Here is a 17751-nt window from a genome sequence, read left to right as displayed (position 1 = left end):
TTATGCAAAATTTTTAAATTTACAATATTAAAAAATACTAAAGGTAGCCCACTCAAGGGTTAAATGGTGAGCCTTCTCCCATCGCCACGCATCTGGTCACACCGAAAGCCACGCCAAGTTTGTTTCGCTATTATTTTCGCCTTTGCCGGTTCTGTGACTCGTCTTCTCGTCGGTTCTATCGAAGTAACAACTGCGAATCCCTGCCAATTAATTAGCAAAAACAAAGGTGAGTGCCACCAGCTATTCGCTTTCTCTGTCGCACTGCGTTTCTCTAAGCGGGGCTTTCTTTTCTCCGCCATCCTTTATCCAATTCGCCGGCTGAAGGTGTCTGCTAAATTTCTAGGATAAAGGTTAAGGGGCGGGGGTGGGTGGGTGGTGTTTGCTTGCGTGTGTGTGTGTGTGTGCTTGCAGGCCGTGGGTGTTTGTACATATACAACAACAACCACAAATCAAATGAGAGCCAAAAAGACAAGAGACAGCTGTGTGATGGCTATTTTTGTGTTATTCATTTTGTTTTGTAAAATTAAATCTACATGGTGTATTTATAACGATGATTTCATATCCGATTCCATGCTTATAAACTAAAAAATTAATTGCCAGCGCAAGTGTATGCAAATTAACCCTTAGCAGGTGTCTTTGCGATTGTTAACCCCCGATAAGAGAGAAGAAAAAAAAAAATTAACTACTCAGCTGTTGTGGCCATTTTTTGTTTTTGTTTTTGCTGACTCACACACAAATACATAAACTACATATATAGTTTACGCAAGACCGAACCCATTTGTTTGTGTTTGTATGCGGGGATGACTCAAAAAGATGGCCAAAATGCTTTATCAGCGAATTGCGATTGGAAATAGAGAGGGAGATTACTAAAAGTTATATTCGATTAAGGTGGAAAAAGTAACACCTAGCCTTATAAGGCGAGGAGTTTTTCCTTTTTCCTCTTAAACGCCATTACTTGTAATTCGAGCTCTTTTACCCACACACACACACACACACACACACAGGCGGTTTGAGTAACGGTAACTCAGCTGCAGACATTTAATCTTCTTGATTTCAAGTTTTTTCTTAGGCTTTTCCTCTTTTTTCCGTTTTTTGCACGCAACAAACGCATCTGCCGCAAAAACAACAAAAACTACAAGGAGAACTAGTATCGCCAGGCGAAAGTTGAATCTCGGTTTACTATGTAAAGCCCCTCTTCCTCTTTAAGATACTGATGCATTTCCCCACTCCAATTGCCAACCATTTGTTTTAAGCTGCTTAAAGATTAAAGAAAACAACAACTCTGTTGGTTCAACAAACTCATTGCATTAAGGCCAAAACAAAAACATGCAATAAATGTATAGATATTGCAGAAAATACGAAGTTTTTATACACTCATCACGAAAGTTTACTTCATTCCCTCGATTTAAGAAAAATTTTATAGATAATTATGAATTTCCTTTTCTAATAACAGTACTAAAAAGTTTACCTAAAGGTATCGTTATCAGAAAACAAAATTTTTTAAAACTTAGAAGGTTTTCATATGATATCCATGATAAAAGTATAGATATTGGAGAAAATACGAAGTTTTTATCTCGAAAGTTTACTTCAATCCCTTGATTGTGGAAAAATTGTATAGATCATTATGAATTTCTTTTTATAATATGAATCCCTTAACAGTACTAAAAAGTTTATTTATAGGTATCGTTATCAGAGAACACATTTTGTTAAAACTCAGAAGGTTTTCATATGATATCCATGCCCAAATACATCCTTATATGATGGATAAGCAATCATAATCATAATCAAATGGATAAAACTTTAAAAATTCTTTAAAATTTGTATGAACTATCTAATAATCAACAAACGTTATCAAATTACTGCCATTTTACATAAAATCTTTTTTAGTACTATCCTTAAAAATCAGCTACTTTTTATGTAAATTTTTTTAACTCTCCCACCAAAAAAAAAAGGTGTTCTATAGATAAGTTCCAGCTACATTTCTTCTCTCCTAAAGGCAATAAAATTATGGGATCGGTTAAGTTTTCCTTCTTTATCAAACGAATAACCCGCTGCGAGGGTAAATCCGAAATCAATGCACTGTCTGCGCAACTCTCTCAGAGAGTTTTTCCATTTTCCAGCTCGACTTGAAGCTTTCTCTGATGCAAAATGTGCAAGATATCATCGAAGCTTGCACATAATCCTGAATGCCAGGCCAAAAGCGGTTATTAATGAAACACATTTTCATTGCCAGTCGGTTGGCTGGCCAGAAATGGTCAAAAGCAGCGCGATATAAACCAAAAAAGGCGGTTAACAGAGGGGTTATATCGTTATAACAGAGTCCTGTTGAAAACCCACCGTTCGAAATCGAAAAACCGAATCCCAATCGAAATCCGAGTGCGTGGGCGTGCGCCTCGTTTTTAGGGTGTGTTCTCTGTTCTCCGTGTGTAAACGCATTTGTGTGTCATTCAGTCCTGTGTTTGGTTGGAAGTCGCTTGACCCAGTTGGAGGTCCGGGCTCCGAGTCATTTCGTTTAGACTTCATTTTAATGTGCCAATATATTTGGGGCGAAGGATGTGCTACGATATACATATACCTAAATGAGCAAGGAGTGGCCACATCCCTTTGAAGACCCAAACTTTATTTGTATGGCTGCTATTGCAACTGATTCGATGTGAAGTGATGTGATGTGCTGATGCCAGTGTTGTGACCGCCGCTTAAGCAAAACAGGGAATCCAAAAATCAGAAACGGAAATTACATAATGTACTTGATTCGTATTTAAAGTGTTGAATACCGGAAAAGCCCTAGCAAAACCGCCTGCAAAATGTTCTCCTGCTGTCGATCGAATCCCAAGGCGGGCAAGAGGGAAAAGGAGAAAAAGAACGAGGAGGAGGAGGATGAAGTACAGGCCACCGAAAAGGGGGAAGCCCAACTGAATGGAAAGCTGGCGGAGATTCAGAAGGAGTCGCCCAACGGGGAGGAGCCCCAAAAACTAGAGAAGCAGTCCATCGAAGCGCATAATCCAGCAGATGAAGGCACCCGGGCAAACACTGGTACTGACGCAACCCTAAGTATTATGTACACCACCCCATGAACTCTCCGGCTTTCAAGCTCAACAGCTGTGTCGGCTTTTGTTTGCTCTCCGGAACGAAGACCCGTATCCGTCCGGTTTTTACATCCACTGCATTACAACTGCAGCTGACCACTACTTCTAACTCTTTTTATTTTGAACCATGTACTTCAATCGGCTTTGCGAGCCCTTTTTCAGTTCACTTTTGATTTGTCTCCACTGTGCTTTCTCTTGGGTTTATTTCTGTGAATTTTGTACTTGAGGAATATCAAGGAAAAGCGACGATTCGTAGTTGATTAATGAGGAATAACTAATGACATTGCCTACTATAGATATTAGAATCGTGAACATCGATCATAGTGTCCATATACACTATAGTATATTTTAGGTGACAAATATAGAAACTAATATGAAGGTTGAAGTGTTCTCCAAACAATTACCTACTATATATTTCAGAAAAATAATTTATTTTTGCCAAGAAAATTGAAAAGAAGAAAAAGTGTTGAAAATAATTTCAGTATTAAAATATGTTTTGTAAACAACTAGGAAAAGATTTCAAGATTACCAATATAAAACTAACTACTTAATCAATCACTGACCATGACATCATGGCTGTGGTAAATGTGGCTTTTTAAATGCGATAAGTGAATATAATGAAACCAGGAAGCGGAGTAGGCAAAGACTAAAGTGAAATAATCAACTTAAGTATCGGCGCTTTCCTTGATGATCGTCTATGTAATTTAAGCTTCATGTAGAGTAATCTTAAGCCACACTTCCACAGCCCAACCAACTCAGGCTGAAGCAGCTAATAATAAATCACCACCAACTGCAACTACAACTCAATCTCCAACTCCACCGGCACCAGCACCAGTACCAGTTGCAGCTCCCAAAGAAACGGAGGCATTGGCCCGCTCCACGCACTCTTCCACATCTACGGCACCACCAGCTTCAATGACCAGTGGCGATGCGGAGGAGGCGGATGAAGTGGTGGTGGCGGCCGCAGTTACTCCGACCACACCACCTGCCCAGCCACCGCCCACCAAGAGCTGCCTGTCCAGACACAACTCCACACATCAGTCAATCAAGAAGAAGGTGAACATCAGCAACCGAGCGGAGATCATTGAACCGGATCCACTGCCCCTGCTCCTGCTGGCCAGTCAGAATCAAAGTTCCCTACTGGACGATGACGAGGTGTTCTCCGACTCACTGCCTCCGCCAAAAAGGGAGAGCATGTGTGCGCCATACCTCGAGGGGGATGTCGTCTCGGAGAACCTTTTCTTTGCCCACGGATTGCCCTCCTGGTTCGAGGACGAGCGACTCAATGAGATGTATGAAGCCCTATCCGAGATCCTGTTCTGGTTTCACAATACTTGGGCTAACAACTTACCAAGACCCATAAATAGAGTTAGTTTTGTTGAAACCAGAACAGGTTGATTCAATTCGCATCCTCCCACCAATAGTATTGTTTGAATATCGCCTCCTCTGACCTCGTTCCATGTCCAGCGGCTGCATCGAGCCACCGGTCACGCCGGTGGGACGCGACGAGCTGGAGCTGAAGCGCCAGCGCCTCTACACGGAGCTCTTGCGGGCTGCTCACGCGGCTGTGGAGCACAGCGTGGCCGTGCGGGGTATGCCAGCTTCGTTAGAGTCCGATTCTTTTGTTCTTTTGTATCTCAGATCATAAGGATACTTGGCTTGCATCACCTATGTTTGCTATGTGGAAGATATATATCTTCTTTATAGCCATCGAATCAAGTCAAGTAACTTTGTTCAAGGGTTCAATTTAGTCCTTCTCTCTTGTTTTTTTCTTTGATTCTTGTGCCGTTTTTGCATGTGGTTTTATCACTTTCACTCGTTGGGACTAGCTCTTTTTTATATTAATAAGTGTTAAGTGCACCAGTACATCATCATTCACTTCTCAAGAAGTTTTAGTTTATATCGCCTTTTGTCAGATATTGTGAGTGCACGATTTATGGGGGTCGATCACGCTGAAACATCACCTCACTCGAATATTTAACTTTCTTTTGTCAACTCAATGTTATTGAAATAATAAGAAATAATTGCCAAACAAGCACTAATAATTTTCCATTCTCTCTACGCGTTATTCTGGTTCAGATAACGAGCCGGAAGCCAAGCCCACGGCCGCTGTTGAGCACTTGGAGAGCATTTGCGAGCGACTGGAGACCCTTGTCGACCGATTGGAACGGACTCTAACAGCTCCTCAGCCGATTGAACTGCCCACGCCCACACTTCCGCCCCCACCAGCCGAGGAAGAACAAGTTGAAGAAGCTCTTCCAGTTCCAGAAAAGGTAGAAACACCACCACCTCCTTCGCCGCCCAGCAGCAACATGAGTGTCGCCGGATTCGAGGACATTGTGGCGGGTCCGCTGAGCCAATACCTGTCGCTCTCCGCCAAAATTGGCGGTGATGTTGCCCAGCATGCGGAGCTCGTAAAGAGCGCCTTTGGGTGAGTCAGCCTGTAGATGAGTCATCTATGAGAAATGTGAAATAATGGTATCGTTAAATTCTCTTAACAGCTTCCAACTGCAGTACGTGACGCTGGCCACTCAGATTGCCCAGCCGGCGCAGCCCAAGCAGGCGGAGCTTCTAAAGCCGACCTCGACGCAGATCAGCGCTATCCAGGACTTCCGCGAGAAGCACCGCTCTTCGCCCCTGTTCAATCACCTGTCGGCCATTAGCGAGAGCATTCCCGCTTTGGGTTGGGTGTGCGTGGAGAAGACTCCCGGACCCTATGTCAAGGAGATGAATGACGCCGGCCAGTTCTACACCAACCGAGTGCTCAAGGAGTGGAAGGAGAAGGATGTCAAGCATGTGGAGTGGGCTCGCGCCTGGGTGCAGACTCTGACCGAGCTGCAGGCCTACATCCGCCAGTACCACACCACGGGATTGGTCTGGTCGGGCAAGGGAGCTGCCCCCGCCGGTGGTGCCCCACCACCACCGCCACCTGGAGGTCTGCCCCCACCACCACCGATGCTGGATCTCAGTGCCCTCAAGCTGGACAGTGCTGGAGATGATCGCAGCGCCTTGTTTGCCCAGATCAACCAGGGTGCAGACATCACCAAGGGTAAGCAGTAACCGAGATGATTGTTTAGAGCTCCTCTAATATTTGTTGAAATCTAAAACCAACAGGCTTGAAGAAGGTCACCGGGGACATGCAGACCCACAAGAATCCCTCTCTGCGTACTGGTCCTGCTCCGTTTAAGTCGCCAGCCCAGTCGGGCGGCAGCAATGCCGTTGCTGCTCCAGCGACTGCGGCTGCCAAGGCGCCCGTTTTCGAGCGCGATGGCAAGAAGTGGATCATCGAGTACCAGAAGAACAACACTGGACTGCTCGTAGAGAACGCCGAGATGAACAACGTGGTGTATGTGTTCCGCTGCGAGGGCTCTACGCTGACCGTCAAGGGCAAGGTGAACAACATCGTGTTCGACTCGTGCAAGAAGTGTTCCCTGCTGTTCGACTCCGTGGTGGCTTCCGTGGAGTTTGTCAACTGCCAGAGCGTCCAGATGCAGGTGCTCGGCTCGGTGCCGACGGTTTCCATCGACAAGACCGACGGATGCCAGATGTATCTGTCCAAGGACTCGCTGGGCGTGGAGATTGTCAACTCCAAGTCCTCAGAGATGAACATCCTTTTGCCCGACGCCAGTGGCGATTATGTGAGTTTCTACATCTTCCTTCTGGTTTTCCATTAGTAATTGCTTTCAATGATCCTTTCAGACCGAGTTGGCATTGCCGGAGCAGTATAAGACCACAATTGCCGGCAAGACCCTCAAGACTGTTTGCGTGGACAGCCTCGGCTAAGGCGTTTCTCCACCAAGGGATCCAATCCGTTGCTTTTCCAACTATCATCAGCAGCAAGCATTAGCCAGTCAGCAATCATAATTGTATTTAATATTAAGCGCAAAGTTTTCGTAATTCAGAGATTTTTAGATCAAACTTTTCGTAATGATGATGTTGCCAAACTTTGCTATCCTGGCTAGTGGAGAAAGTATTTATATAATTTATTTCGATGGAAAAGCGATGGCCACAAAAAACGAACCCAATGTATTTATATCGAGAGTGTGTAATGCAACTGAGCACGAAATTCGAACTTTTTAAGCAGACTCTTTACTCGATCATCAGAAGTAACTCTTTTTTATATTCTATTTAAATAAAATTTAAACATTTTTTATCAGATAAATGTGGGAGTTATTCCAAAAGATGGTGGTTTAAATGGGATGTTGGGTATTTCTAAAAAAAATATTGGTGTTAATATCATGCTCTTAATAAAAACCATTTCTATAAATTCGAAAACTTCAAATTCATCTGATCATAATTTTATTTTCTATTTAAATAAAATGTCACCATTTTTTATTAGATAAAAAAATGAGAACTTGATTTATTGCTACGTACATTTACAATTTCGATAATGAAGCCAAGCTCAGGGGTCAGGGATTGGTTGGGAATGGCTGGTGGCTAATACTAGGACCCTAGATCTTCTTGTACTCGATGCGCTCCACCTTGACCTCGTCGCCAATCAGTTGGTAAACATATGTAACCACCGAGGTGCTCTGTATGTCCATCAGCACAAACGAGGGCACCACATTGGTGTCCAGAGGATTAAAGGCCCCCGTCGCCGAGCCCGGGTTGATGTAGAACTTGTTCCCGTGCTCGTAGGCTTCGAACTTGTACGTGTGCCCTGTGATCAGGATGTCCACGTCCAGTTGCCGCTGGATGAGGGCCAACGCCTCGGGATCTCCCCGGGGAACCACCTGGTGGCCATGGCACAGGCCGATCCGGAACTGGCCCACCGTGACCACCTTCTGCTCCGGATACGTGAGGTTCTCGTCGAAGTCGCCGCGCACTATGTGCACATCATTGGCCAGGGATTTGAGATAGTCGTACGACTCTTTGGTGCAGATGTTTCCGGTGGCCAGGATGTGGTGGATGCGGCCCGGCACCAGCAGCTTCTTGAACTTGGCCGGCAGGCTGCTACACCGATGGGGAATGTGCAAGTCGCCGAGCACCAGAACGAGCATCGTGTCCTTTGTGGAGCTTTGTTTTATTTCCCAATAAAAAAAAATATGTAAAACGCCCAGCAAATATGACGATAGCTAGCAGCGATAACGATAACCAGGGCATCGATGGTGGTGACACTTCTTGATTGGAATGGTAGGAAGATATACAAGGCGGGGATTTTAACTTAATATAATTTGGGCGTTCAATTATTGAAAAATTTTATATTTACTCTATATCTATACAATTATAAATTCTTTGGCCGGGGGTCTTAAATGTAAAAGTTCCATTCTCTTAGATACAAATATTAACACCATACAAATTAAAAATAAATAAATATTTCGAGGCACCCTACTGTAAGCATCGACTGTTGCGCATCTCTATCGATAACATTGCCGGCGAAAATGGAAGCGGATCAAGCAGCAGCTAGCAAGGAAGGTTCGTCTTTAAGCCAAATAAAAGCGTGAATACAATTGCTTATGGGTTCAAATTGCAGCTGAGTCATGCATCGACCTATTGGTGATCGTGCTGGACACGAATCCCTCGCAGCACATCGTTCGCCAGAACCCACAGAACCTCACCCAAATCCTGGAGGCGGTGATTGCCTTCGGAAATGCGCACCTCATGCAAAAGGCCCAGAACAAACTGGCTGTGTTATCCTGCTCCCATCATGCTACGTAAGTGGGGAATTCACACGATATGAGCTTTGTCTAAGTTTCAATCCTTTCCAGAAATTTCCTGTATCCTCTGCCCAGGCGACAAGTGGAATTACGCCAAGTGGATGGACAATATGAAGCCTTCAGTCTGGTGGAGAAGACGGTGAAACAGCAGCTGGGCAGCATTCTGATGAACGCCCCTCGTCTCAGTGCTCCTTGCGAGAGTCTCCTGGCTGGCAGTATGTCCATGGCACTGTGCTACATATCCAGGGTAAGGAAACCGCAGAGGATCACCTTTTAAATACAATATTTACCCGGAAATTCTCCATTACAGCTCCAACGGAATGTGGCACCGGGTGTAAAGATGCACTCCCGCATCCTGGTCTTGACCGGCAGCAATGAGTGCGCTTCCCAGTACATGACCTTCATGAATGTCTTCTTTACCGCCCAAAAACTGGGCATTGTGATCGATACCTGCGCACTGGACAAGACACTGAGTTTGCTCCAGCAAGGCTGTGATATTACCTCCGGCCAGTTCCTGAAGGTCACCCAATTGGATGGCCTGCTGCAGTACCTCTTGTGGGTCTTCCTACCAGCCCCGCAGATCCGCCACAAGTTGGTCTTGCCACCACCGCCCAAGGTCGACTATCGAGCCTCCTGTTTCTGCCATCGTGAGCTCATCGACATTGGCTATGTATGCTCAGTCTGCCTGTCGGTGTTCTGCAAATACAGTCCAATTTGCACCACTTGCCAGTAAGTATGGCGGTTACTTAATTGACAGGATTCGTACTTATAATTGCTATATTTCCTTTGCAGCACAATTTTCAAGAATCCAGGACCTTTGCCAATTAAAGCTAAGAAGAAAAAGAAAACCGACAAACAAATGTAATTCCAGCAGTACGAAAAGCTGTAGGTCAAAGGGAACAGTATGTTAAATATAAAGGTACTTTTTAATTTGTAAACGGTTGAATTTTTTTAAGGAAATATGTAGCTTTTCCTTGGTTATACTCTACATTACCAATTCTAAACCACCTTCACTCCAATGTTACAATTTTTGTAAAGCTTCATCTATATTGATTCTCTTCAATCAATCGATCACACACTTCTGGTTATTTTGCTGAAATACATGGGTCCAAAGTTGGCCGGCAGGTAGGGCACCACCATTTGTCCATACTTAAGTCCCTTTGGGTGCTCAAACTTAAAAATATCGCTAAAGAGGGTCGTGTGCTGACTTAGATCCTTGATGGTTGCTGTGATGCCGAACTCGGTGAAGACCTTCTGCAATGCCATGTGGACTACACCATCATTCTGAATGGGCGACAGCGAGCAGGTGGAGTAAACCAGGCTTCCGCCTGGTCGCAACAAACGTAGGCAGTTGGCCAGGATGCCTGCCTGGAGCTCTGGAATCCGCAGTCGCTCCTTGATGCGCGTTGGCTTGAAGATATTGTTGTCCTGTTCGTTGAGCGAGTGGCGATCCGTGGTGCATGGCACATCTACCAGAATCTTGTCGAACTGATCATACTGATCTATATAGCGGGCATCGCTTTGGCTGAAGATGAGCCGCTTGCCCGCCCAGCGCTCCTTGTAGTCGAACAAGTACTCCTGCATCACCTTGCGCAGCTTGTTTATGCGGGATTCTTGGATGTCGTTGCAGACGAGCTGATCCAGGTGCAGGGTCTGAAGCAGCAGCAGGGATTTGCCGCCAGGAGAGGCACAGGCATCAAGCACCCGCTCCCCGGGCTTCACCTGCAGGAAAAGAGGTGGCAAAGTTGAGGCACCATCCATCATGAAGTGCGAGAGGACACCGGTCAAGCACTTTTTAGGTCCCTTAAAGTCAGAGCAGTTGCCCATTTCGTAGGTGTACAGTGAGAGGTGCTCGGGGTAGTGAAACGATGCCTCCGGTTCGATGGTGAGTGGAAAATCTGCGCTCGTTTGATAGTACTTGTAGTGCTCCGACTCGGCCACCCAATCTTCCATGCCCTTGATGCTGTGGGCGGGCATGTATTCATATAGTCCGCCAGTGCCGAACTGTGGATCCACCAGGCGATGCTCGTCCAGCTTAACATCCTCCTCCAATGCCTTGGTCAAGCTCTGCTTGAATGGATTATGGATTTCCTCCGGCTGTTCTTCCTGTATGTTGTCAAACTTCAGTTCAAGTGGCAGTGGATTGGATGAACCATCTTCTCCTGGACTCGGGTAAATGGAGGCCACTTCGCGTTCTTGCTGCTTTCGCAGCAGTGCATCCAGTTTTCCTTCGATTTCATGACGGGATTTCCCCTGTTCCGGCATCTGTTCCTCGCTGTCCTTCAGGCGATCCTGTGCCAGGTTAATCAAGGACTTCATGTTGATGGCTCCATCTGTCTCCAGCATGCTGCATGTCTGCTCCGTGTCCCCGAAATTGTTGACCATGGCAATGTACTTGTGCCTCGTGAGGAGCGCCGCCCGCATGTTCTTCCACCGGCTGCCGTAAACACTTCCGTAGAAATCATCAAAGTTATCCAACGCACGGTCGCAGTTGTTCTTCTTGTTCTGCAGGACATTCCATCGCTTCTTGGCCCCGCTTTTCCACCTTCTCGGCAGCAGAAATATGCTGCGTACCTTTAACATTTTATACAAACTTCGTTGAAACCGGCGAAATGATTACATGAAATCATATGTTTCTTCAGGCATATCGATAGATGTACGGCTGGACTTTTGGCGGTTACGATAATCGGAATTTAAAAAGTGATGAGAAGATTCCATTTATAAAAAGAAAACTATCCTATAATTTACTTAAAATGCTTTGCTTTTACCAAAATAAAGTTAATTTAATAAAGTACAGAATGATTTATTATACATTCACTCTTTTTTAAATTAATAGACCAACCCAAAAATGTTTTATTATATATTAAATATATATATACATATATATAATATTCGTGTCTTTACCTAATTTTAACTTTATTTATATGGCTAAAACTCCCCTTCTCATTCGGGATCAAGGCTTGAGGTAATGAACTTTCAATATCAAAATTCAGTTTGGAATAAACATCTTATTACAAATCCGTAAACAAATTCCTAGAATTTTATGAAATTGTAAGTTTTTGTATTGCTCAAATGCTCATATTGTTCGATCTAAAAATAAAAACAAAAATTAAAAGTGCGGTTATTGACCCGACATTTCCAACAAAACTGAAGATGAAACCCATTTTCTCCCCCTCCCAAACAGTAGAATAACTCATTGCATCCACTAAGACATCGCTTTATTTGTAGACAACTTTTGAAATCAAGAGTGTTAAGTACATTAGGCGGGCTGAAGTGTTTATCCGTAATGGTGTACGGCTACTAGCTATAGGGTTACAGCGATCTAAAGATTACAGTGCACACTCTAAAGAGAGAACGCATAAAAATCGGGTTCCAAAATGATCTTAACGTATTCGGTTTTTTCTGTGTTCTTACAGTATATAATATAACGAAAAACCGTAGATCATTTTTAAATTCGATTTTTTAAGAGCTTCCTATTCCGCGCATACAATGCATAGTTTGTAATTGGTATTTACAGTCCAGAGTCGACCATTCCATTAGGTGTTTGCTTCGTCCAAATGATATCTGAATTAGCAGCAATTCTTCGAGTAATTTAGGCAGAGTAATCATAAAGAGATTGGGGATTTAGGACTTTTGGGGCAGCTCCTTTAACGGAGTCTTTTCATCCTTGGCCTCGACATCCTTGGGGGATCCAGACTTGTTCCACGATTGCTCGCTACCAGAACCCAAAAACACAAACACGAGGAACTCTATGGCGAATAGGACAATGGTCACTCCGAAGATGATGCGCCAGGCTCCAATGTTTTGCTGGAAAGTTCAAGAAACCAATTGATAAGGAGAAACTAAGATTGCTAGCTTTTACTTACATTTCCCTTTGTGACGAATCCCACGAAAAGAGGCACTATGATACCAGGTAAAGTGGCTGCCGTGTTGGTCAGAGCCACCAGAGTACCAGCGAAGTTCGGGGCAATATCGATGTGATTGGACAGGAAGCCGGAGAACATGGAACCCATGGCCACAATGCCTACCGACATGACGGTCACAGCCTCATAGTGACGGCATCCAATGTAGCAGAGAACCAGCAGGCAAACTCCAGGGATCAGGGTGCAAATGGAGGTGGCCGTCTTGCGAGCAACGGTGGTGCTGATTTTACCTGGAATTTGTAAGAAAGTCCATATAAATATATGTAATTGGTTTTTTTTTACGATATGATATGATATATTCTATTAAATGGTGACAGAACCAGTTTGGAGTGTTCCAGAAAAAACATTTTCCAATTCTTAAAAACATATCCTCTATGATATAATATGTTCTATGACATGTTTCTAAGAAATTTGTATGTTTTGCAATTCTTTATTTTAACTTTTAATTTTTAAATTTATTAATTTTGAAAGAAAGCAAATCTAAATATTCACAAATTTATTAAATTCGTTTCAAGTTTAATATTTTGATAATTTCAAATGGTTGGTCAACAACATAATGAATAAAAGTTTGGATTATACAAAATATAATTATTGTTTGAACTCAAAAAGCAAACGTTTCATTTTTGAGTTAGAAAAACTGGAAATACGATCCTATTACTTATATTATTGTTATGATACCCTTATACTTATCATATTAACTCACCCTTAGCCTGCAGACTGTCCAAAAGCTTTCCTAGGCAAATACTGAAGATGATCATGGGGAAGTAGGGCAATGCACTGAGTGCCGCATTGCTGGCCACGTTGAACTTGAGCACCTGCTTCATGTAGAATGGGATTTCGATGAGGAACATGTACCAGCCGAAGTTGCTGCACGTGTGGGCGATCAGGATGGCCCAGAAGGGAACGGACTTGAAGACCTTGGCCCATGGAACTGCAGGATGATGCTCCGACTTCGTCTCAGTGCCCAGCGAACTGTTGATCATTTGCCGCTCCTCAGGGCTGATAAAGCGCTGCTTGTTGGCATTGTCCTGGACCAAGATGATCCACAGTATCATCCAGATGCAGCTGAGACCACCCATTATATAGAACACCGATTCCCAGTTCAATTTGGAGGATATAATTCCGGCCATAAGGATGGAGAGCGCAGTGCCCGCCGATGTGCCCACATAGATGATGGTGGACATGACCATGCGCTCGGTGGGCGGAGCCCAGGCGGCGATCATCACGTGCATGGCCGGGAAAGAGGCTCCTCCACCGACGCCTTCAAGGACTCGCATCAGGATCAAGCCGCCGTAATGCAATTTAGTAAACGCTGGGGTCAATAGTGTGCACACCACATTGATGGCCACCGAGAAGAGCATCACCCATTTGGCGGAGAAGTTCTCGGCCACGTGGGCAAGGGGAATCTGTGAGACGAAGTAGCCCCAGAAATAGCAACTCAACAGGGTTCCCTGCAGAGGTTCGCTCCACACGAAGGGTCCTTGCTCAACTGTCTTATTGACAGCCTCGTCATTTCCTGGCGGGTGGCATTCCTCCACCAGGGAAACATTCGAGAGGGTCGTGCTGTCACCTCCATGTCCACCACTAAGACCGTTTGCCTTGATGGCGTCGTGATTTAGCATAGCCACCATTGCTACGCTAAGATTCACCTTGAGTCCGTAGACAATGGCCATGCCGATGGAGCCCAGGATAGCCAACACATAGCGGGCGGGCACAAGTTCTGGAAACGGAAAAAAGGATCTTTTAATAATATAGTAAATGAAGATTAAATAAACTGAATATGCTCCCCACCAAGTTCTTGATTTAGTTGATAACGGGATGAGTTTATAATGACCTAATATTGAACATTTCATTATCTTTTTTTTTAAATATGAAAAACAAGTTATTTTAATCCTATAATTCAAACTTTTTATAACTAACTGTTTTGGATCTATTTTATCCATAGAAAAGAAAAATTGTCTTTAAATTTAAAAGTATAAAGAGGTATGAGATCTTAAAGATATTATTTTTAGGTATTTAGCTATTTTTTAAATATTTAATAATATAATTGACTTATCAATTTTGAAGGTATTTTAAATACAGAAACATATAGTTTATAACAATCTATTTCAATATATTAAAAAAGCAGTATTCCGCAAGCAATTAAAAGATATTTCACTCTGTAGTGTGGGGAAAGTCAATTTGATTAATGCCAGCGATATTCGTATTGGCCAATTCAATTGCTTCCCGACGAGTTTCAATTAGCATTGATATGGTATGCTAAATAATACCATTTAAGCAAATTAAGGAATTAGTTCTAGTTTTGTTTTGCTACTACTTCCCGAACCCCTAGAAGTAAAGAGAAATATCTAAAGACAGTGAAGGCTATACGAAGAAACATAACCATTAAAGTATTTTTAGGGACATGACATGACACCACTTGGGTGCTTCGAACCCAATCACCTGGTGACCCACGAGTTTTGCATAGAACCGGCCACTGATTACTGGCAGTTGGGTAGGGTCAGTATCGCACGCGCATCGATAGCTGACCGATTATAATCCACACCCTTTTCAAATCGGAAAGGGGGCAATCATGTCTGGCAATTATGAGCGCACGTTGCGATAACGAGGGGTATAAATTTGTGGTCTTTGTTTTCAATTTCACTTTCATGGCTGTCAGAAATGGGCCTTCCGAGCTGGCAACACGATTATTTATATTTGCTAATGGCCGGGATTATTATATTCTCAATGTCTTGAGATATACCCTATTCTTTGAAATCTTTTCAGACGAGGCATATTTGATTTAAATATATAATTTGGTTCCATAAAAAAAATGTGTTTGATTTAAATATTAATAATACGACTTTTTTGATTTTAATATTATAGGAAACTTGTAATTTATCCCCTTTTACATTTCTCCGAAGAGTATCCTTCTTTCATTGGTCGTTTTTTTCTTAATACTTCATTACTTAATCTTTATTTGCCTTGGGGTTAAATGCTGAAAAGCACCAATACCTTTCAGTTGGTAAGTATTCATAAATTTCTCTAGACTTATTTGCTTGTTTGATTAGGATGGGCGTGAAGGTAAAGCTCAAGTACTTAGGGTAATCTATAAAGTGCTAAAATAATTTCTCCATTTAACAAAATCGATTGGCATCTACGGAATGGTTTGAAATGTTTTAAAATTGTTTATTTACGTTATTTTTTTAACAAATTCATCATCCTTGAATATAATTTTAAGAATGTATTACCATTTTAATGAGTTTTTGGCAAAACCTTTGTAATGAAATATGTCGATATTTTAAAGATGACTATTACCTGCTTAAAATTATTTGTAATATTTTATAATAATAATATTTGATTAGAGCTAATAAAAAAACTTGGTTTCATCTCTGTTTGTGACACACTATTCTAATAAATAAGTGATTCAAAATTTCATAAGCATTTGACGAAACATCAAATATCCTATTGAAATATATAAAATGTGAGCAGTGAACATTTGATAAGTCACTGAATTAAACAATTTCAGTCGATATCATAAAAAAGGTCTAAAAATAAACTCTTTGGGTTCGTATTGCTTTTATCATAAAACTCAAACAACATTTCATAAGTATTTGACGAAATATCAAATATCCTATTGAAATATATAAAATGTGAGCAGTAAAAATTTTGATAAGACACTGAATCAAACAATTTCAGTCGATATCATAAAAAAGCTCTAAAAATAACCTCTTTGGGTTCGTTTTGCTTTTATCACAAAACTCAAACAAATGTGGCATAAAATTTTTCGCAACGTTTGATTAAAGTAAACACTATTATTTACCACATTCAAAAGCTTGGCAAACTTTCGCAGTTTTTGTTGGGATAGGTAGACGAATTTCAAGAATGTCGCGTTTGTTTTCGGTACGTATACAAATTGGCTATATATTTGTATGTCAATATTGTTTATATCTATGACTTCCAATTGACCTTGTCCGGACATCAGTCCCTGGGCATAAAAACGCCCAAAAAAAATAAAATATGCCTCGTGGCGTGGGCGGAAATCTAAAAAAAGCCACAGCAACCTAAAAACATAAAGGATATGCCCCACGCACAAATACACACGCAATAAGGAAGATTTCTGGAACTCACGCACACGAACGACCTTTGTGCCGGTTTTTGGAGGTCAAAGTTGTATCTTGAACATTGTTCTTGGCCTTGCCAAAAAGTCTTTTTCCCACCCACTTGTTGCACTTGTGCATCATCACCGGCTGATGCAGTCCACGAATGCAATCTCGAAACAGATGGTTCCGATTTACATACAATCCATAACACTTACTGCCCAATATGCTGCCTTTGGCGGGCACTTCGTCCGGCATCTTGGAGATTTCTAATATATGTATTCCTTACTGCAGCCGGCGACCCGGGAATGTTAATATTTTATTTAAACAGATTGAGATATATTCTCACGCCTCCGAACCGAAATAACGCAATCGAAATCGAAACCGAATCCGTTGACGAAATTCACGTGCGATGCCTTCGAAAGTTGCTCATCAACTGAAGCGGCTAGCTGGAATACTCTTTGATTTTGTGCGTCGTCCCCAAAAAAAAATTCTCGTTTCGCCTTGGTGTACGTGTGTATCTGTGTTTTTGGTTTTTGGGACCATGTAGTGGTGGTGGGTCTCGAGTTTTGGGATCTTGTTCTCTAGTCCCAAGTGGTTTGCCTGTCGTTTGGCGCGTATCTTTGGCTTCGTGCTTAGTTGGGGTTCGGAAATGGTTTGTCATACTGCCCGACATCTTAACGTTATACCCCCTCCATAGGCCTCAAAGTCGTATGCCTCATATAACAAACACCACTCCCCTTGGTAAATTTCATTTGCTTTTCATTCTATTGCATCGTTACTTTTAGATACTTTTGGTTCGTATCCCCGCTGGGTTGCGGTCACTGCTAAGTTGGCTTTTACAAATGCGCCCACGCATTTGACTTGGCCAGCATACCAATGGTCTATCCCCGTGTTTAGGCCAATTTCGAAATACTTCATGAATGAAAGGGAAATAACAATTTAAGCTTTTAATTTATGAGCCATCCCTGCTGAATTTTAATTTAATTTTGATCACTTTTGTGGG

General features: G+C 42.6%; 5 protein-coding genes across 8 annotated transcripts; 2 read left to right on the top strand and 3 right to left on the bottom strand.

The window, feature by feature from the left end:
• Positions 1–76: 76 nt before the first annotated feature.
• Positions 77–7267, top strand: capt (adenylyl cyclase-associated protein 1). Of its 4 annotated transcripts, none has more exons than XM_065863319.2 (7): positions 2790–3033; positions 3916–4378; positions 4554–4678; positions 5166–5517; positions 5588–6135; positions 6201–6724; positions 6786–7267. In XM_065863319.2, exons 1-7 carry the CDS (start codon positions 2805–2807, stop codon positions 6867–6869), a joined length of 2325 nt encoding a protein of 774 aa, XP_065719391.2. In that variant the 5' UTR covers positions 2790–2804; the 3' UTR covers positions 6870–7267. The 4 variants fall into 4 exon arrangements, with proteins under 4 accessions (XP_016945013.2, XP_065719391.2, XP_016945012.3 ...); XM_017089523.4 differs by having other exon boundaries at positions 3832–4378; XM_017089524.4 differs by lacking the exons at positions 2790–3033; positions 3916–4378; positions 4554–4678 and adding an exon at positions 77–226.
• A 101-nt stretch (positions 7268–7368) lies between these two features.
• Vps29 (vacuolar protein sorting 29) lies at positions 7369–8183 on the bottom strand. Its single transcript, XM_017089525.4, has one exon. It carries the CDS (start codon positions 8084–8086, stop codon positions 7538–7540), a length of 549 nt encoding a protein of 182 aa, XP_016945014.1. The 5' UTR covers positions 8087–8183; the 3' UTR covers positions 7369–7537.
• Positions 8184–8382: 199 nt separating this feature from the next.
• On the top strand, positions 8383–9681 carry Tfb4 (transcription factor B4). Its single transcript, XM_017069504.4, has 5 exons — positions 8383–8501; positions 8560–8740; positions 8795–8990; positions 9054–9472; positions 9536–9681. Exons 1-5 carry the CDS (start codon positions 8468–8470, stop codon positions 9606–9608), a joined length of 903 nt encoding a protein of 300 aa, XP_016924993.3. The 5' UTR covers positions 8383–8467; the 3' UTR covers positions 9609–9681.
• Positions 9682–9757: 76 nt separating this feature from the next.
• l(2)10685 (5-methylcytosine rRNA methyltransferase l(2)10685) lies at positions 9758–11363 on the bottom strand. Its single transcript, XM_017069494.4, has one exon. The coding sequence runs from the start codon at positions 11324–11326 to the stop codon at positions 9815–9817; it is 1512 nt and encodes a 503-aa protein (XP_016924983.3). The 5' UTR covers positions 11327–11363; the 3' UTR covers positions 9758–9814.
• Positions 11364–11944: 581 nt separating this feature from the next.
• Positions 11945–17194, bottom strand: MFS3 (major facilitator superfamily transporter 3). Its single transcript, XM_017070466.4, has 4 exons — positions 16964–17194; positions 13370–14386; positions 12610–12896; positions 11945–12550 (listed from the first exon to the last, which is right to left on the bottom strand). Exons 1-4 carry the CDS (start codon positions 17001–17003, stop codon positions 12368–12370), a joined length of 1527 nt encoding a protein of 508 aa, XP_016925955.3. The 5' UTR covers positions 17004–17194; the 3' UTR covers positions 11945–12367.
• Between the last annotated feature and the right edge of the window lie 557 nt (positions 17195–17751).

This window comes from Drosophila suzukii, chromosome 2L (assembly GCF_043229965.1).
Source record: "Drosophila suzukii chromosome 2L, CBGP_Dsuzu_IsoJpt1.0, whole genome shotgun sequence".
Lineage (NCBI taxonomy): Eukaryota > Metazoa > Arthropoda > Insecta > Diptera > Drosophilidae > Drosophila > Drosophila suzukii.
Note: the sequence above shows the minus strand (reverse complement) of the source record. Positions and strands in the feature narration are given on the sequence as shown.